General features: G+C 43.3%; 1 protein-coding gene across 1 annotated transcript in view; it reads right to left on the bottom strand.

The window, feature by feature from the left end:
* Positions 1–2,872: 2,872 nt before the first annotated feature.
* LOC137072683 (protein GPR108-like) overlaps positions 2,873–15,626 on the bottom strand; it is a 25,308-nt gene continuing 12,554 nt past the window's right edge. Inside the window, exons 12-18 of the mRNA XM_067440599.1 lie at positions 15,303–15,420; positions 14,656–14,786; positions 14,220–14,263; positions 7,865–7,905; positions 7,693–7,776; positions 3,964–4,085; positions 2,873–3,781 (exon numbers count right to left, since the gene is read on the bottom strand). Of these exons, the coding sequence (XP_067296700.1) occupies positions 3,631–3,781; positions 3,964–4,085; positions 7,693–7,776; positions 7,865–7,905; positions 14,220–14,263; positions 14,656–14,786; positions 15,303–15,420 (691 nt within the window). The 3' untranslated portion in view covers positions 2,873–3,630. The remainder of the gene's footprint in view (positions 3,782–3,963; positions 4,086–7,692; positions 7,777–7,864; positions 7,906–14,219; positions 14,264–14,655; positions 14,787–15,302; positions 15,421–15,626) is intronic.

Genomic DNA, 15,626 nt, shown 5'->3' with positions numbered 1-15,626 from the left:
GCCAATTCCAGCTTAAACCTAACATGGACTCAGAGACGTCAGTCTTCCCCTCTGTCAGCCATAGCTCCACACTGGTAGCTCGAGCGTCGGTTCGTTACAAGCCCACTGCCGGATCTCGAATCCAGCTCCAGAAAGGATAGTGTGCAAGCGATCAATCAGACTCTGGGCGGCATCAGCAGTAGGTAGGCTCTGGAGGCAGTTATCAACATAGAAACACCTCTCCACAGAGATACAGATCTCCTCATCGGTCAATGGGTGTTGACGGGTCTGGCGCTGAAGTGCGTAGATAGCACAACAAGGATTTGAGGTGGTACCGAAGGGTAGGACTAACCACTCATAAGTCTGGGGAGCCTCATCCATCTGCAAGTCTCGCCATAGGAAGCGGAGTAGAGGACGATCTTCCGGCAGGAGGCGAACCTGGTGGAACATCGCCTTAATATCCCCACTCACAGCTACAGGACATTCTCGGAAACGAAGGAGGACACCTATCAATGAAGCTCCAAGGGTAGGTCCAGGCAATAGGTACTGGTTAAGGCTCTGACCTCTGTACTGATGGGAACAAATGAAGACGAGACAGGACTTCCCATTGTGGCTAACCAGGTGGTGCGGAATGTACCAACACTCTGGGGTCTCAGGAACAGGATCAGGGACTATACGGACTTCTCCATTCTCAAGGAGTTTATGCATCTCTGTTCGGTAGGTCTCGGCTTTCTCAGGATCCTTCAGCAGCCGTCGTTCCACGCTGCGGAGGGTAGGCAAGACTGAATCTCTCGGAGCACTCAAAACAGCCATGTCTCTACGACGAAGAAGGGGAGTGGGTCTCAGTGTTGAGGTCCAAAAGCTGAAGAGCTGCCTGGTCTTCCTTGGAACGTGTAACTTCGGGACACTCCCGGGAAGGAATGGTATCTAACTGCCACAATCTCTGAACATGGTGAAGGAGCTCATCTTGGACGTGAACCGAAGAGGTAAGCAGGCACTGGCGAGGAACAGAAGGGCAACCCTTAGAAGAAACAGGACCCTGTAGTGTCCATCCTAAGCGGGTACGAACAGCAACTGGTGGACCCTGGCCGTCCCATCGTACAGGCTCAGTAGGGGTTCTCAGATGAGGCTGATCAGAACCAATAAGGAGCAATGGTTGGACATCTGTAAGGGTATGGAGGGGAAGGCCTTTCAAATGTCGGTATTTCTGCCTTAACTGCTCCACAGGATAGGTCTGGCGCGACAAGTTAAGGTGATCAGCTGTAAAAGCATGACTGGTCTGATAACTGTTCTGTGGTCGGGAGACGGCAGATATCTGAAAGGATATAAAACGACCTCTAATGACCTGAACATCGTCTCTGACGGTTCGCAACGGTAGATCCTCTGGAACCCCCTGAATGCCTAGGGCTTCAGCGGCAGTGGAGAACAGGATTGTTCGCTCCGATCCATCATCCAGTAGGGCAAAGGTATCCAAGGTACGATCTTCATAATGGAGATGCACTGGAACCACCTTAAGCATTACGCTGACACTAACAGAGGGCTCCTCACAGAAGAACCTATCCGAGGAGTAACTTGTAAGGCAACTCTTCTCCACAGTAGCTCATTGCCGGTCACTGCCTTAAGTAAAACTAGGAAGAGACCAAACTTCTAGTGTCATGTAGGCTTCTGAACGAATGTCAATGGAAAAAATAGGAAAAGCAAAACATAGTTGTAGGCTGATGGAGGATTGATGCGTGTACCACACTGGCTTTATCATCACTGTGAGTTTAGTTTGAGTGAGTGCCTAACGTTAGCGGAGTAGCGCTAGTCAACCGCACGCTATCCTTTTGACCGTCAGAAGCTCACGTCTGTGCCATCTCCGACCCCGACCGAGCAATAGAAAACGATCATAGCCTTTTTTAGGTAGGTAACAGGGAAATAGACCATCTATGATAGCCTAACATATTGTAAGTCAAACAGCAACAGTCACTAAAATAACTACTCAATGGTAGGCTGAGGCTCATTTAAAAATTATAGTATTAGACTAGCTTTACATCTACTGGTGCAAGGTTAGGCATTTCATGTATTGCTATGTCCTGAATTAGTTAATCAGTCTCAATAATCATGTTAACTATGTCTGAATCCCAAGCAATTTACTAGCGTTGCCATAGGAACGCTTCGGCTTTTGCCACCCGGAAGATTGTTTATTACTGTTGTGACGTCATGGTGAATTGTCGTATAATTCGCCTTATTCACCTGGCGGCCATTTTGAAAACTCCGGCCGTTGAGGGGTACACAAACCCGGAAACTGGACTCCGATACGGTACTAATCAGTAGCAGCATTCTGTTTCACTGCCCTTCATCACTCAGGAAAAAATCCAACTGAGGACAAACCTTTCACCGTTTTCCGGAGGATAAGGGATTACATTAGAGTGGATTAAAAAAAATATCAGAAGGGATCCTGGTCGTAATTTCTGCATTTTACTACAGACGAAGTTCGAAAGACTCAAGCAGTAGCAAGACTGGGACATCTCAAGTCAGCTTTATTTAGCGCTTTTCCAATACCGATTGTTCCAAAGCAGCTTCACGGTGTTAAACAGGACAATATTGCAACTAAATTTCATTCGGCTGTAGTCATTCTGGAGAAAACGGTGATGTTATCAGCTTATTTTAATTTATCATATAGTGTCAACGTGGGCAGATCAGTATTATAGTTGATACAATTAATTTACATGTGGGAGAGATGTGTATGTATAAGCTACTGGATCTTCATATATGTAAAATAAAATGTCCATTTATCTAAAGAATAAAGTACAATTTTATTACACATGGATGATGTCTTTCATAACTTTACAACTGGTCAGAACATCAGAAAGAAATAAGTCATTCAAAAACATTGATAGGCACACTGGTCTAGGTTTGTAAAGGTAACTATGTACATTTATTGGTATGGAGGAATACAAATGGCCTGCTTGTTAGTATGGAAAAACAAGGGCATAACATTAGAAATTACATTAGGAGCAAAATTAAAAAAACATTAACAAAAAAAAAAACTATATACATAAACATATTATCAGTGATGCATTACATGATTATGTTTCACACAGCAGGCAGAAAGTGAGTGACACAGAATGCTGCTACTGATTAGTACTGTATCTGAGTCCAACTCCCGGGTTTGTGTACCCCACAACGGCGTTAGAGTTTTCAAAATGGCTGCCAGGTGAATAAGGCGAATTATATTCCATCTGTCTGAGACAAAAGAAAAAACTTTCTTCAACTGATGGTGTCTGGGTAACCAACCTGTTTTATGAACAACAACAACAAAAATATGCAGCCAAAAAGAAAAAGAAAACCATCATATACAAACAATAGCATCAATCCAGAAATAAACAGCATCAAACAGCTTCGGTTAAATAATAATAGGAAATAAAAGAAGGCTAAAATCAAATTAATTGAGCACATCCAGTATAATGATTGTAAATCTTTGGAATGAAAGAAAATGAACGTATAGAGCAGAGTGACCACATCATTAAGTGTAAACCAAAGCGAAAGATTCGTTCCATCACCACCGTCCCAGAGTCCGTTCGGGAAAATCAGCTCGTCGGAAAATCTGACGGAAATCGCATCCGGTGCATCTATTTCACTTGCATAGCGAGTCTGTGGTTACCATGGTCACAACCTTTGGAAGGGGAGGGGTTTAAAGTCCAGGCTCCGCCCCCCTATTGGACATGAAACAAACAACGCAACCTCTCGCTGTATTTCGTGGCCATTAGACATTTTCTTGACCTTTTGGATGCCTTCCAACGCTCCCGATTGTGTTACACTGAGAGAAAAGAGAAGAAATATCACACACTGAACTGAGAGAGCTAGAGAGAGAGAGAGAGAGAGAGAGAGAGAGAGAGAGAGAGAGAGAGAGAGAGAGAGAGAGAGAGAGAGAGAGAGAGAGAGAGAGAGAGAGAGAGAGAGAGAGGAGAGAGAGAGAGCGGGAGAGAGAGAGAGGCCTACGCTTTGTCCATCTTCAGGTCCTCCTCGTCCTGGGGCAGCTGGAGATAAGGGTTATTTGAAGCCGGACCAAACTTGAATCCCGTCAAGACGAAGAAGATCAGAGTGGAAACCTCCACCAAAAACTGCAAAAGAAGAAATTACACCAGGGCTCAAAAAAGTCATTTCCACAGATTATCCTCTTTATTTCCTGAGCATAAAGGAGCAGTGTGCAACATTTATGAGGGTCTATAACAGAAATGCAACATAACTCTGTTTTCAGACCTTAAATAAAGAGCCGTAATTTGTTTATTACATCAGAATGAGCCGCTTCTATCTACACACACTGCGGGGCCCTTACTGTGAAGCCGCCATTTTGTGCCGCCGTGTTTCTACGGTAGCCCTAAAGTGACAAACTTCTCTACAGAGGGCTAGCTACTCTCTGCTGGGCCACCGTAGCTTCTCTATGTGCTTAACTCGTGATTTGCGCGAGTTGAAATATCTGAACTTTGCCGGATATTCGCGCCGTGTTAACCAATCAGGAGCTCGCTCTAGTAGTGAAATGAGGACCAAATCATATGGGGCGACCCGGAGCTGTGCGATACATTCATACTTTATAGAAACAGGGATAAAAAGGATCTTGCTGGGAAGAAAGTGAGTGAGGAGGTCGGACAATCTGGTAAATTGTAAAAAACGCTCTTTACTCAGTTTGAGCGATATATTATTGAGACTACAAGCTAGCTAAAGCCTGCTAATCGAGCTTATTCAACGCGTTTCAGAACAATCCATCACAACAAGCTGGACATTTGAAAGTCGTTTCTGTCGCAGCTCTGAAAGTCAGCGGATGATTTTTTTCTTCTTTAAAAGGTGTTTGGGTTTTTGCAGAAAGCCTTTCAGGAATCACTCTTGTAGAGTCTCGTGAAGTTCAATGATTTCACAGCATTTATTAAACACTGATTTATAGTTTAGAGCAAAATGGAAGAAGACGGATGTCCAAATGCTCATTTAGTGGAGTATTCACATAAACAAAGTTGATTCTGTCTTCAGTGAAGGTGAACAGTGTGGGAATATCAGATGTGTATCAGTGTATTGGATCCGTGCATTCGGCCTTAAAGTGACAGCAGCTTTATAAAGAGCTTTGTAACTTTAGTATTTAAATGAGTTTAAGTTAGTCGTATGCTAGTGTGTCAGATGGAGCGTCACTGACTGGCTTAAACTTTGTACTTTGGAAAACAAACACTACTTTTACTCGAGTAAAAATCTGTTTTTACAACGTTCACTTGTAAGAGAGTAATATTTGACCAGCTGTACTTTTACTCGAGTAATGAAGGTGTGTATTTATCCACCTCTGGGTGAGCAGTTGCAACTCACAAACTTACCACTAGATGCCTCAAAAATGTACACACGGCACCTTTAAATGGTCAATCCTTCCAAAACTTGTTTTTATCTAAGCCTGATTCACTATGGTTAGCCTGTTATACGTTTATATTTTAGACCAGTCGGGATGGTTTTTGGCGGGAAATTGAGTAACTCAACCATTTGTGCGCATCTCGTCATATCCATAAACTCAGTAAAGTTGAGAAGAAAAAAAAAAGATTTTTCTACATGTCAGTCTCTCGTTTCCTTTGCTTGAGGCTCATTTTCCAAGTCCCTCAGAGTTAAACAGTTGAGTTTTACCGTTTTTGAATCCATTCAGCCGATCTCTGTATCTGGCGGTAGCACTTTTAGCATAGCTTAGCATACATCATTGAATCGAATTAGACCGTTAGCATCGCGCTCAAAAATTATGACCAAAGACTTTCAATATTTTCCTATTCAAAACTTGACTCTTCTATAGTTGCATTGTGTACTAAGACCAATGGAAAAATGATTCATCTTCAGTGTAACTTATTTCGGTTCGGGATCTGCACCAAAGTCAATATCTTCTGAATCGTCACTCACAAACGTCTCCATGGTTACAAGGCATGCTCTCTATGCAAAGCAGATATTCACGCTGGTTATGTTGACAGAAGTTTACATATTTTCAGGTGCTGTAATATCATTGAGCCGCTGCACCCATGGGACGGCCGTAAAGTTCAGTAATTATAACGCAGGAATGAGAAAATAGTTCCTAGTCATATAGGTCAATAAAAATAAAATAAATAAAAATTCGCAACTTTTCCTTTTCCGCTGGTCTTATTACACGATGTGACTATAGAGGAGTCGAGTTTTAAATAGGAAAAACATTGAAAGTCTTTGGTCATTTTTGAGCGTGATGCTAATGGTCTAATTAGATTCAATGATGTATGCTAAGCTATGCTAAAAGTGCTGCCGCCAGATACAGAGATCGGCTAAATGGATTCAAAAACGGTAAAACTCAACTGTTTAACTCTGAGGGACTTGGAAAATGAGCCTATCTTCAAAAAAAAAAGTTGTGTTCCTTTAACGTTCAACACTAGAGAAGCCAAATGTGTATTTAACCGAACGTTCCCATTTTAAACAAGTGATCCGCCAATCTCTCGCTCTTACCGCACGGATGGATGGACAACAGAAGGCATGTGTTCACATTTTAACCGGTACACAACGTAAAAACCTTTTTCAATCCTTTAGGGACGCATCAATAACTGGAAGTCATTTATAGAAGTGTTATTGACATTATGCCTCGGTCTGCCATCGTCTGTGATGTTTGTTCACTGTAATATTTAGCAGTTATATTTAAGTAATAAAAACATCAATATTATAATTATTTCTTTTTAAATAAATTTCTATGAAAAGATTTCCCTCAAATTATGTGTTGTGTATTTTCTGGTAATCAAATGAAGACAAAACACTAATTGATCTTAATTTAATGAAACTTATTTTGTCAAACAACTGAGCTTTATACTGATAAAATTAAAGCATGAAAGAAAAATTGTGATATATTACTTAAGTTATAAAGTTTTGGTAGCTTATAATTATTACATTAGTGTTACCATCACATTGAGATGTCCCTAAATTCTACTCTTAATATATTTCTCAAGTTAAACTGGATTTTTACACTGCAAAAAATGCTTTTCTTACTTAGTATTTATGTCTTGTTTCTAGTCAAAATATCTAAATTCTTAGATTAAAAAACATTCACTAGACATTTAAAAATGGTCTTGTTTTGGGAAAAAATAACTCAAAATTAAGAGTTTTTGCTTAAAATAAGATAAGGATTTTAACCAAAACCTTGAGTTATTTTTTCCCCAAAACAAGACAAATTTTTTACTTGTCTGGTAATTGTTTCTTAATGTAAGATTTTTTTAGATATTTTGACTAGAAACAAGACAAACATACTAAGTAAGAAAAGCATATTTTGCCATTTTGACAGGTTGTCGTGAAGAGCTTTGAGTTTCTGTGCGTTTATGACGGTAGTTTTTTCTCAAATTAAACGGTAAAATGCTGATGAAGTGACTCTCAGAGCGCCTCTGGAGATGAAGTTCATCTAAAGTATCAACTCACATTTTTTAATTTCAATAAACTCAAAATTTAAAGCAACCAGGTTACTCAGTTTTTTAAGTTAAACATTAATATTTTTTTTTTTACAGTACATGGAATTTGATAGTTTGGGCTGTGTTGCTAATTTTAACACTTAATACCAAGTTGAGAGGGTTGTAGTTTCCAGCATCAGTGTTCTACTTTGAGAAATGTTGCTTATGTATATTCTGAAAACAGTTCTGTAAATGATATTGCATTTCTGTCCAGGAATCGTGTTGAATGTTACACACTGCACCTTTAATTGGGAATTTTTACCTCTTGACTCCACTGCCACTGGAACGGCACGGTGACCTTGAGGAGAATAGCGATGATCCGCGTGAAGTAGATGTAACAAATGATCTGAGGACACACACACACACACACACACACACCGCTTTTACTCTGCTTCAGCTCAGAGATCTGAGTACACGTGGAGGAGGACACTCACCATCACATAATAATGTCTGAAGAGCTTCAGCTTCATAGCAGCTGAAAGAGAACACACACACACAGTTAAAAACAAACACACATCCAGCCCTCAGCGGGTTATAACAGTATTACTACTCTTACTGATACTGCTTATCGATCCGGTACTTTAACGGTATTCTTATCAGTTATTTTTGTTATACTTTTTTAAATAATAAACAGAAAAATTAAGAACTTAATTAACATTGGTTTATAATCTGAAAATGTAAAATATCTATATCAAAACAAACAGCAATATTTGAACAAAATGAATATAAAACATCTATTTTTGTGTTTTTTATGCATACGATAAGAACAAGAACAAAGAAACAAAGTACAAACAAATTGTCAAAAATACAATAAAGATACAGATAGTTAATAACTATGCCGATAGTTAATAACTATACCAATTAATATACTGATAACTATGCCGATAATTAATAAATATACCAATTATGCTGATAACTATACAGATAATTATACTGATAACTCTACCGATAATGAATAACTATAACGATTCTTATATTGGGGGCGGCAGTGGCTCAGTGGTTCATGTAGATTTTCTACAAACCAGAAGGTTGGTGGTTCAATCCCCGGTTCCACCTGATCAAGTGTCGAAGTGTCCTTGAGCGAGACACCTAACCCCAGCTGCTCCCGACGAGCTGGATGGCGCCTTACATGGCTGACATCGCCGTCGGTGTATGAATGGGTGAATGTGAGGCAAAAATGTAAAGCGCTTTGGATAAAAGCGCTATATAAATGCAGTCCATTTACCATTTATATTGATAACTATACCGATTATACTGATAACCCTACCGATTATTATACTGATAGTTACACCGATAACTATAATTATAACTGTACGGATAATTTTACAGACAAGTGTAATAATTAACAATAATAATAAGATTATTATACCAATAACTGTACCGATTATTATACTAATAACTGTACCGATTATTATACTAATAACTGTACCGATTATTATACTGATAACTGTACCAATTATTATACCGATAGCTACACCGATTATTATACCGATAACTACAGATTATTATACCGATAACTACACAGATTATTATGCCGATAACTACAGATTATTATACCGATAACTACAGATTATTATACAGATAACCACAGATTATAATACAGATAACCACAGATTATTATACCGATAACTACTAAGATTATTATACAGATAACTACAGATTATTATGCAGATAACTACACAGATTATTATACAGATAACTACACAGATTATTATACAGATAACTGTAACGATTATTATACTGTTATCTGTACCGATTATTATACTGATACCTGTACCGATTATTATACTGATACCTGTACCGATTATTATACTGTTATCTGTACCGATTATTATACTGATACCTGTACCGATTATTATACTGATACCTGTACCGATTATTATACTGATACCTGTACCGATTATTATACTGATACCTGTACCGATTATTATACTGATACCTGCACCAATAATTAATAACTGATTATTATACTGAGAACATTAACACAATGATGACACCAGCAATAACAGAGGGAACCGAGGTTACGAAAGTAACCGAGTACGTTATCAGAGAGAGAGGGAACGAGTATTGCGTATGGGTAAAACTCCTTTTCTTGAGAATGTGAAGCAAAACTTTATTAATAAAGGTATCTATGTAAAGCGCAGTGCAGCTGCACGGCCATAGCCTGGCGCGAGGAGCGCTCTGATTGGCCGGGCCGCGGCAACTGCAGGAACCTATGGTGAGGCGGCTGAGAGGAGCGAACCAATGGGGGCGCTCCAGAGAGACCGCCGAAAAAAGGGGCTTATATTAGCATACAGGAGGCTATATAAGACCCTGATTCACCATAGGTGTCAGGTTTTAAAATCGACTGAAGCGACACCTGAGAAGAACGAACACGGCACGGAACGCAATACTCGTTCCCTCTCTCTCAGGGAACCGAGGTTATGAAAGTAACCGAGTACGTTCCCTTTCGAGAGAGGTTCCTCGTATTGCATATCGGAACACAATGTAAAACGCTGTGTGTGCTGACTGACCCAAAATCCCCAACTGAATGAGGGAAAGTCAAAAAACCTTTAGAGAGACCGACACAGGCGGGCTTCATAAGGAGAGTGAAAGAACCGGAAGTGTCGGTTCGTTTGAACACCTGACCGGGATCTATGGTAGAGTGTAATGGTGCTATGAACGATTGAGTATAAGCGGAACGCAATAAGCAATCGTGTTGCCAGGGCTGCAGATAGAGCCCTAGACGGAGAAAAGCACTGCTTCTAAAGCTGGGACCTCCGAATTGTAGAATCTGATAAAAGTGGGCGGAGAGGCCCAGCCTGCCGCCGCACAAATATCTTCCATGGAAGTGCCACATGACCAAGCCCAAGACGAGGCCATGCCTCTAGTGGAGTGGGCTTTAACGCCTGTAGGACAGGTTAGGTTCTAGACCTATATGCTAGTGGGATTGCATCCACTATCCAGTGTGAGAGTCTGTTTCATGACAGCACAAACTTTAGTGCGGCCACCGAAGCAATGAAGAGCTGATCCGACTGCCTGAAGGGGGCGGAGCGCTCTAGATACAATGATCAGACTGGGCAGAATAGGTTTGCGTCTTATTCTCTCTGAGACGCGGGTAAAGGAAGCAGTGTAAAGACCTGCCTACTGAAGGGGTTGATAGCACTTTGAGTATAAAACCATGCCTCGGTTTGAGCACAACCTCGAAGTTGCTGGACCCAAACTCAAGACAGGAAGGGCTCACGGAGAGTGCATGTAAGCCACCCACTCGCTTAACCGAGGCCAAAGCCAGCAGAAAAGCGGTTTTGAGTGATACGTGCTTTAAGCTCGTGTTCTGAAGTGGTTAGGAGGGGGGACCCTTCACGGCTTCTAAAACCACGGCGAGGTCCCAATAGGGACTGAGGAAGGGGCAAGGCGGGTTTAATCTCCTGGCCCCTTTAAGAAAACATACAATAAGATCACTTTTCCCTGGTGAATGTGCCACGATCGGAGCGTGGTTAGCTGCTATGGCGGAGACATATACTTTGAGCGTGGAGGGGGAACAACCCGCGTCCATTAGCTCTTGGAGAAAGCGAGCCAGTTCCGGTTCCGCCAGTTCGCATGAGTGTGCGTCGATGTTTCGCGTAGCACACTGGTTAGAAAACCACTGACCACTTCAAAGCAGAGCTGCCAGATAGCAGGGGCTCTAGCTTCCGAAATAGTGCTCATAACTTGTCAGAGAGGATCCCGGATACCCGTTGATGGGCCATACGTGGAGGGCCCACAGCTCGGGACTGGGATGCCAGATCTTCCCTTTCGCCGGCGTAAGGAGGCATTTCCTCAGCGGAATGGGTCATGGGGCTGTGTCTGACAGCTGAATCAGTTCTGTGTGGTTCTTCCAAAGTGGGGCTATTAAATGCACAGTGGATACCGTCTCCCTGATCTTTTTTTTTTTTTTTTTTTGGCTTGCAGCTGCATCGCAATCGGAGGGAGCATACAGAGGGAGTCTGGACCAAACATGGGCCAGGGCGTCCCTGCGTTTGCAGAAAAATATTGGGCAGCGTGTGCTGTGCGAGCTGAATCGTTTGCGGGTGAAGGGACCACCCCCCTGGGGACATGGGTCCTCTGGATAACATGTCTGGACCCTGATTCAGAATACCTGGCACGTGAGCCGCCCTTAGGGAGCTCAGATTGTGCTCTACCCATAAAAGGAGATGCTTAGCCATGCAGTGAAGAGAGTCTGATCTCGGCTGCCCTGGCGATTTTATGTACGTTACCAAGACGTGGTGGTTCTTATGACATAAGCCGCTCGTTGAGTCTTGAGTCTATGACAGTGACTGTACTGATAAGCCTGCCCCTCGAAGGCGAATCTCAATAATGGCCTGTAGTGGGGGGCTATCTAAACGTGAAAGTATGCGTTTTTCAGATCTATTGTGAAAACCCAATCCCCGGGGCGAATGTGCGCGAGGATTTGTTTCACCGTCAGCACCTTGAAACGAGCGTGTCATAAGTGCTTTGTTCAGATGTCTGGAAAATGGGCCTGAGACCGCCATCCATTTTCGGGACGAGGAATTAGCAACAGTAAAAACCTGACTCGCTAGCGTTGGGTGCACTGTTTCCACCGCTCTCTCCTTTAACAGTTTTAACACCTCAGCGAGAAGCACGTGACTGACACTGCTTCTTACTGAGGGCTCGACCACGGCTTGAATCGCGGGGGTCTGCGAGCAAAACTGTAGCGAGAACCTCGTTTTATATGTTCAACACCCAATATTATATACCAGGAATGGTCTGCCAGGCCTGGGCTCGTGAAGCCAGGGGTTGAATTAGATTCAGGGGCGGGCCGTCGGCTTTGTGAAAAGTGCTTGGGTGCAGGAGTGCAGACTGTAAAAGCTCTTTTGAGTGTAGTTGTAAACAATGTGAAGTGGCGCGCAACCTAAGTAGAATACCCACGGTGCAAACCAGTGAGCCAGTCCACAGGGGTAAACACACAGCATTAGTGTGCAGACGAGCAATTATTTGTGATTTTGTGGGGCTGAATTAACAGTGCTTATGTAGGGGTGCACACTGTGTAGTGGACATTTTGTCTACAGTGTAAAAACCTTTCCAGCCACCTGAATAAAGGGGACTGGAAGTGATAGAGTGAAAAAAGGCTTAGCTTGGCAGCCATAATCCGACGCCCTTATGCTCTAACAGTGAGCCCGTGCTATGACGTAAGTCGCGCTCTAGTCAGCAAACGTGCGCTGTGGAAGGGGCGCGCACTATCATGACAAGGCAGCCATTACAACTTCCTTGGCAGTAAGCACGCGCTGCAGCGAGAACGTTCTTGACATACCCAACAGCCCGGGCTCGCTCGTCTAACTTACTCTAGTATTCTCTGTCCGCGGCGGTTCTTAGCGCGACGGAACGAGAGAAGAGGAAGAGTGAGGACAGCTGCATCTCTCCGCAGCGCTTCTTCAGCACGACGGCGGTAAAATGTGACGAGAGCTTCAGCTCGAGTTAGTTTATTTACTCTTGTATTCTCTGTCTGCGGCGGTAGCGCGACTGAACGAGAGAAGCGGAAGAGTGAGCAGAACTAAGTCTGTTCCCAAACGCTTCTTCAGCACGGCGAGAGCTTCAGCTCGAGTTAGTTTATTTACTCTAGTATTCTCTGTCCGCAGCGGTAGCGTGTCTGAACGAGAGAAGAGGAAGAGGTGGGGAAAAAGCTCCGACTGCCTGCGGCGCCTCCTCAGCACGGCGGTATAGTGACGAGACCTTCGGCTCAAGTTCGCCTATTCACTCTAGTAATCTCTGTCTGCGGCGGTAGCGCGACGGAACGAGAGAAGAGTAAGAGTGAGGACAACTCTGCGGCAGCTGCGGAAGAAGAGCGTCTCCGTCTGCCGCGGCGGCGGCAGAGTGAAGAGAGCTTCGGCTTGAGTTTGCTCATGTCCTCTAACATTCTCTCTCTCCGCGGCGCTATTCAGCACGACGGAACGAGAGAAGAGGGAGAGTGAGAAGAGCTCCGTCTTTCCGCAGCCCTAATATGGAGCGCGGCGGAACGAGAGAGTCCTCCCATAGAACAAGCCTGTAAGCTCTAGAAGTAGCGTTGCAGCGGCAACACACACAAACACACACACTCAACATAGACACACAGAATAAAGGATATATAACGCCGGATGGCGCAGCTGGAACGCAGGTGGCTTAAGGCGGAGACCCGGAGGGAATCCGGCGTCCTCAGGACTGCAGGAATGTTCCGCTGGTTGCTTTTCGACGGCGGTTTGCTTGATTCCGGAGGTCAGCGACGGTGTCGCTGAAGGAGATAAAATCTGACACCTATGGCGAATCAGGGTCTTATATAGCCTCCTGTATGCTAATATAAGCCCCCTTTTTCGGCGGTCTCTCTCACCATAGGTTCCTGCAGTTGCCGCGGCCCGGCCAATCAGAGCGCTCCTCGCGCCGGACTATGGCCGTGCAGCTGCACTGCGCTTTACATAGATACATTTATTAATAAAGTTTTGCTTCACATTCTCGAGAAAAGGAGTTTTTCCCATACGCAATACGAGGAACCTCTCTCAAAAGGTAACTACACCGATAACTGTAAAAGTATCACTTGAGTAGCACTTTGAGATTCATCGGAATGAAGTGCACGTTATAAATAAAATCTGTTATTATTATTATTAAAAGTTAACTGTACTGATTCTGCTTATTAAATGTGTGTTAAAGACGGATGATTCTGATCCGCTGAAAGTGATTCACATGATATCGCTCCTGTCATCATTATAGTTGTGTTGGGGAAATGTTATAGTTATGGTTGCACACACACACACACACACACAGACACACACACACACACACCTTTGCCATCCGTGTTAGAAGCCTCCTGCAGATGCCGGATGGACCTGTGAAACACAATCATAAAAAGCCATGAGACGAGCGGCACAGCAACTTTACATTTTGACCTTCATGACGACTGTGAGGCGGTGAATTTTTTTACAACTCATTCGGTCACATTATATAAAGCTTTAAAATTCTGCTTAATTAAGGGCATGGCCACTTTGATTGACAGGTGGATTGGCGTTTGTCTGCGTCTGTAGTCATTGCGCCACCTAAGCTCCGCCCACGTCCCGCCTCTTTGCCCATTTTCTGTTATCCGGGAGTGACAGGCGATGACTCGCTGCCAAGATGGCGACGGCTCGACTCTACTTCACGCTTCAGAACGGCTCTTCAGAATCCTACAGGTGACGTCACGGACACTACGGCCATATTGTTTTACAGTCTATGGTATACACACCAGACGACGGGGAACAGCACGGCTCCGCAGCAGATGAGGTCCACCAGGAACAGGATCTCTCTCCAAAATGTGTACTCGCTCGCCCCCTCCTCAGTCTCCTCAATGATTATATAGGACACGTTCGCCAGCACCTGAGGGGACACACAAGTCAGCTCACACACACACAGATGTTGGTCTATGTGGTTTACAGGGACTCCCCATAGGCGTAATTGATTTTATACCATACAAACAGTATTTTATATCCCCTTACACTGCCCCTGCCCCTAAACCTACCCATCACAGGAAACATTCAGCATTTTTACTTTCTCAAAAAAACATAATATAATATGTTTTTAAAGCTATTTGATATGTCCTCATAAACCACATTTATAGTGTAATTCCAGTGTAATACCCATGTAGTTATACAAATTTGTGTCCTCATAAACCACATAAACAGGCACACACACACGTCAGCTCTCACATACACACACCCCTAAAACATTCTGCATTTTTACTTAAAAAAAAAAAAAAAAAAAAAAAACTCTTTTGTAAAGTGGGGCCATGGGTAATGTCCTCATATTACACCCTCTCCTGTAAAACCTGTGTCATACCCATGTTATTATACACATTTGTGTCCTGATATTTCACAAACACACACACACACACACCTGCAGAGGAATGACGATCATGAGGATCATCTTCTCTTTGTTCGACAGGATGAATTTAACGAAGGCGAAGCCGGTGCCAATGAGAGCCAGTGTGATGAACAGCAGAGCCCCCTTCAGCCTGACACACACATATCAGATCATGACACTCAGCACTCTGACATCACACACACCATGAAACTCAGCACTCTGACATCACACACACACACACACACACACACACACACACACTATGACACTCAGCCCATTGACATCACACACAAGTCACTCAGCACTCTGACATCACACACACACACACACACACACACACACACACACACACACACA

The sequence above is a fragment of the Pseudorasbora parva genome, chromosome 4 (genome assembly GCF_024679245.1).
Source record: "Pseudorasbora parva isolate DD20220531a chromosome 4, ASM2467924v1, whole genome shotgun sequence".
In the NCBI taxonomy this organism is placed as follows: Eukaryota; Metazoa; Chordata; class Actinopteri; order Cypriniformes; family Gobionidae; genus Pseudorasbora; species Pseudorasbora parva.
This window is presented reverse-complemented; position numbering and strand designations above follow the sequence as displayed.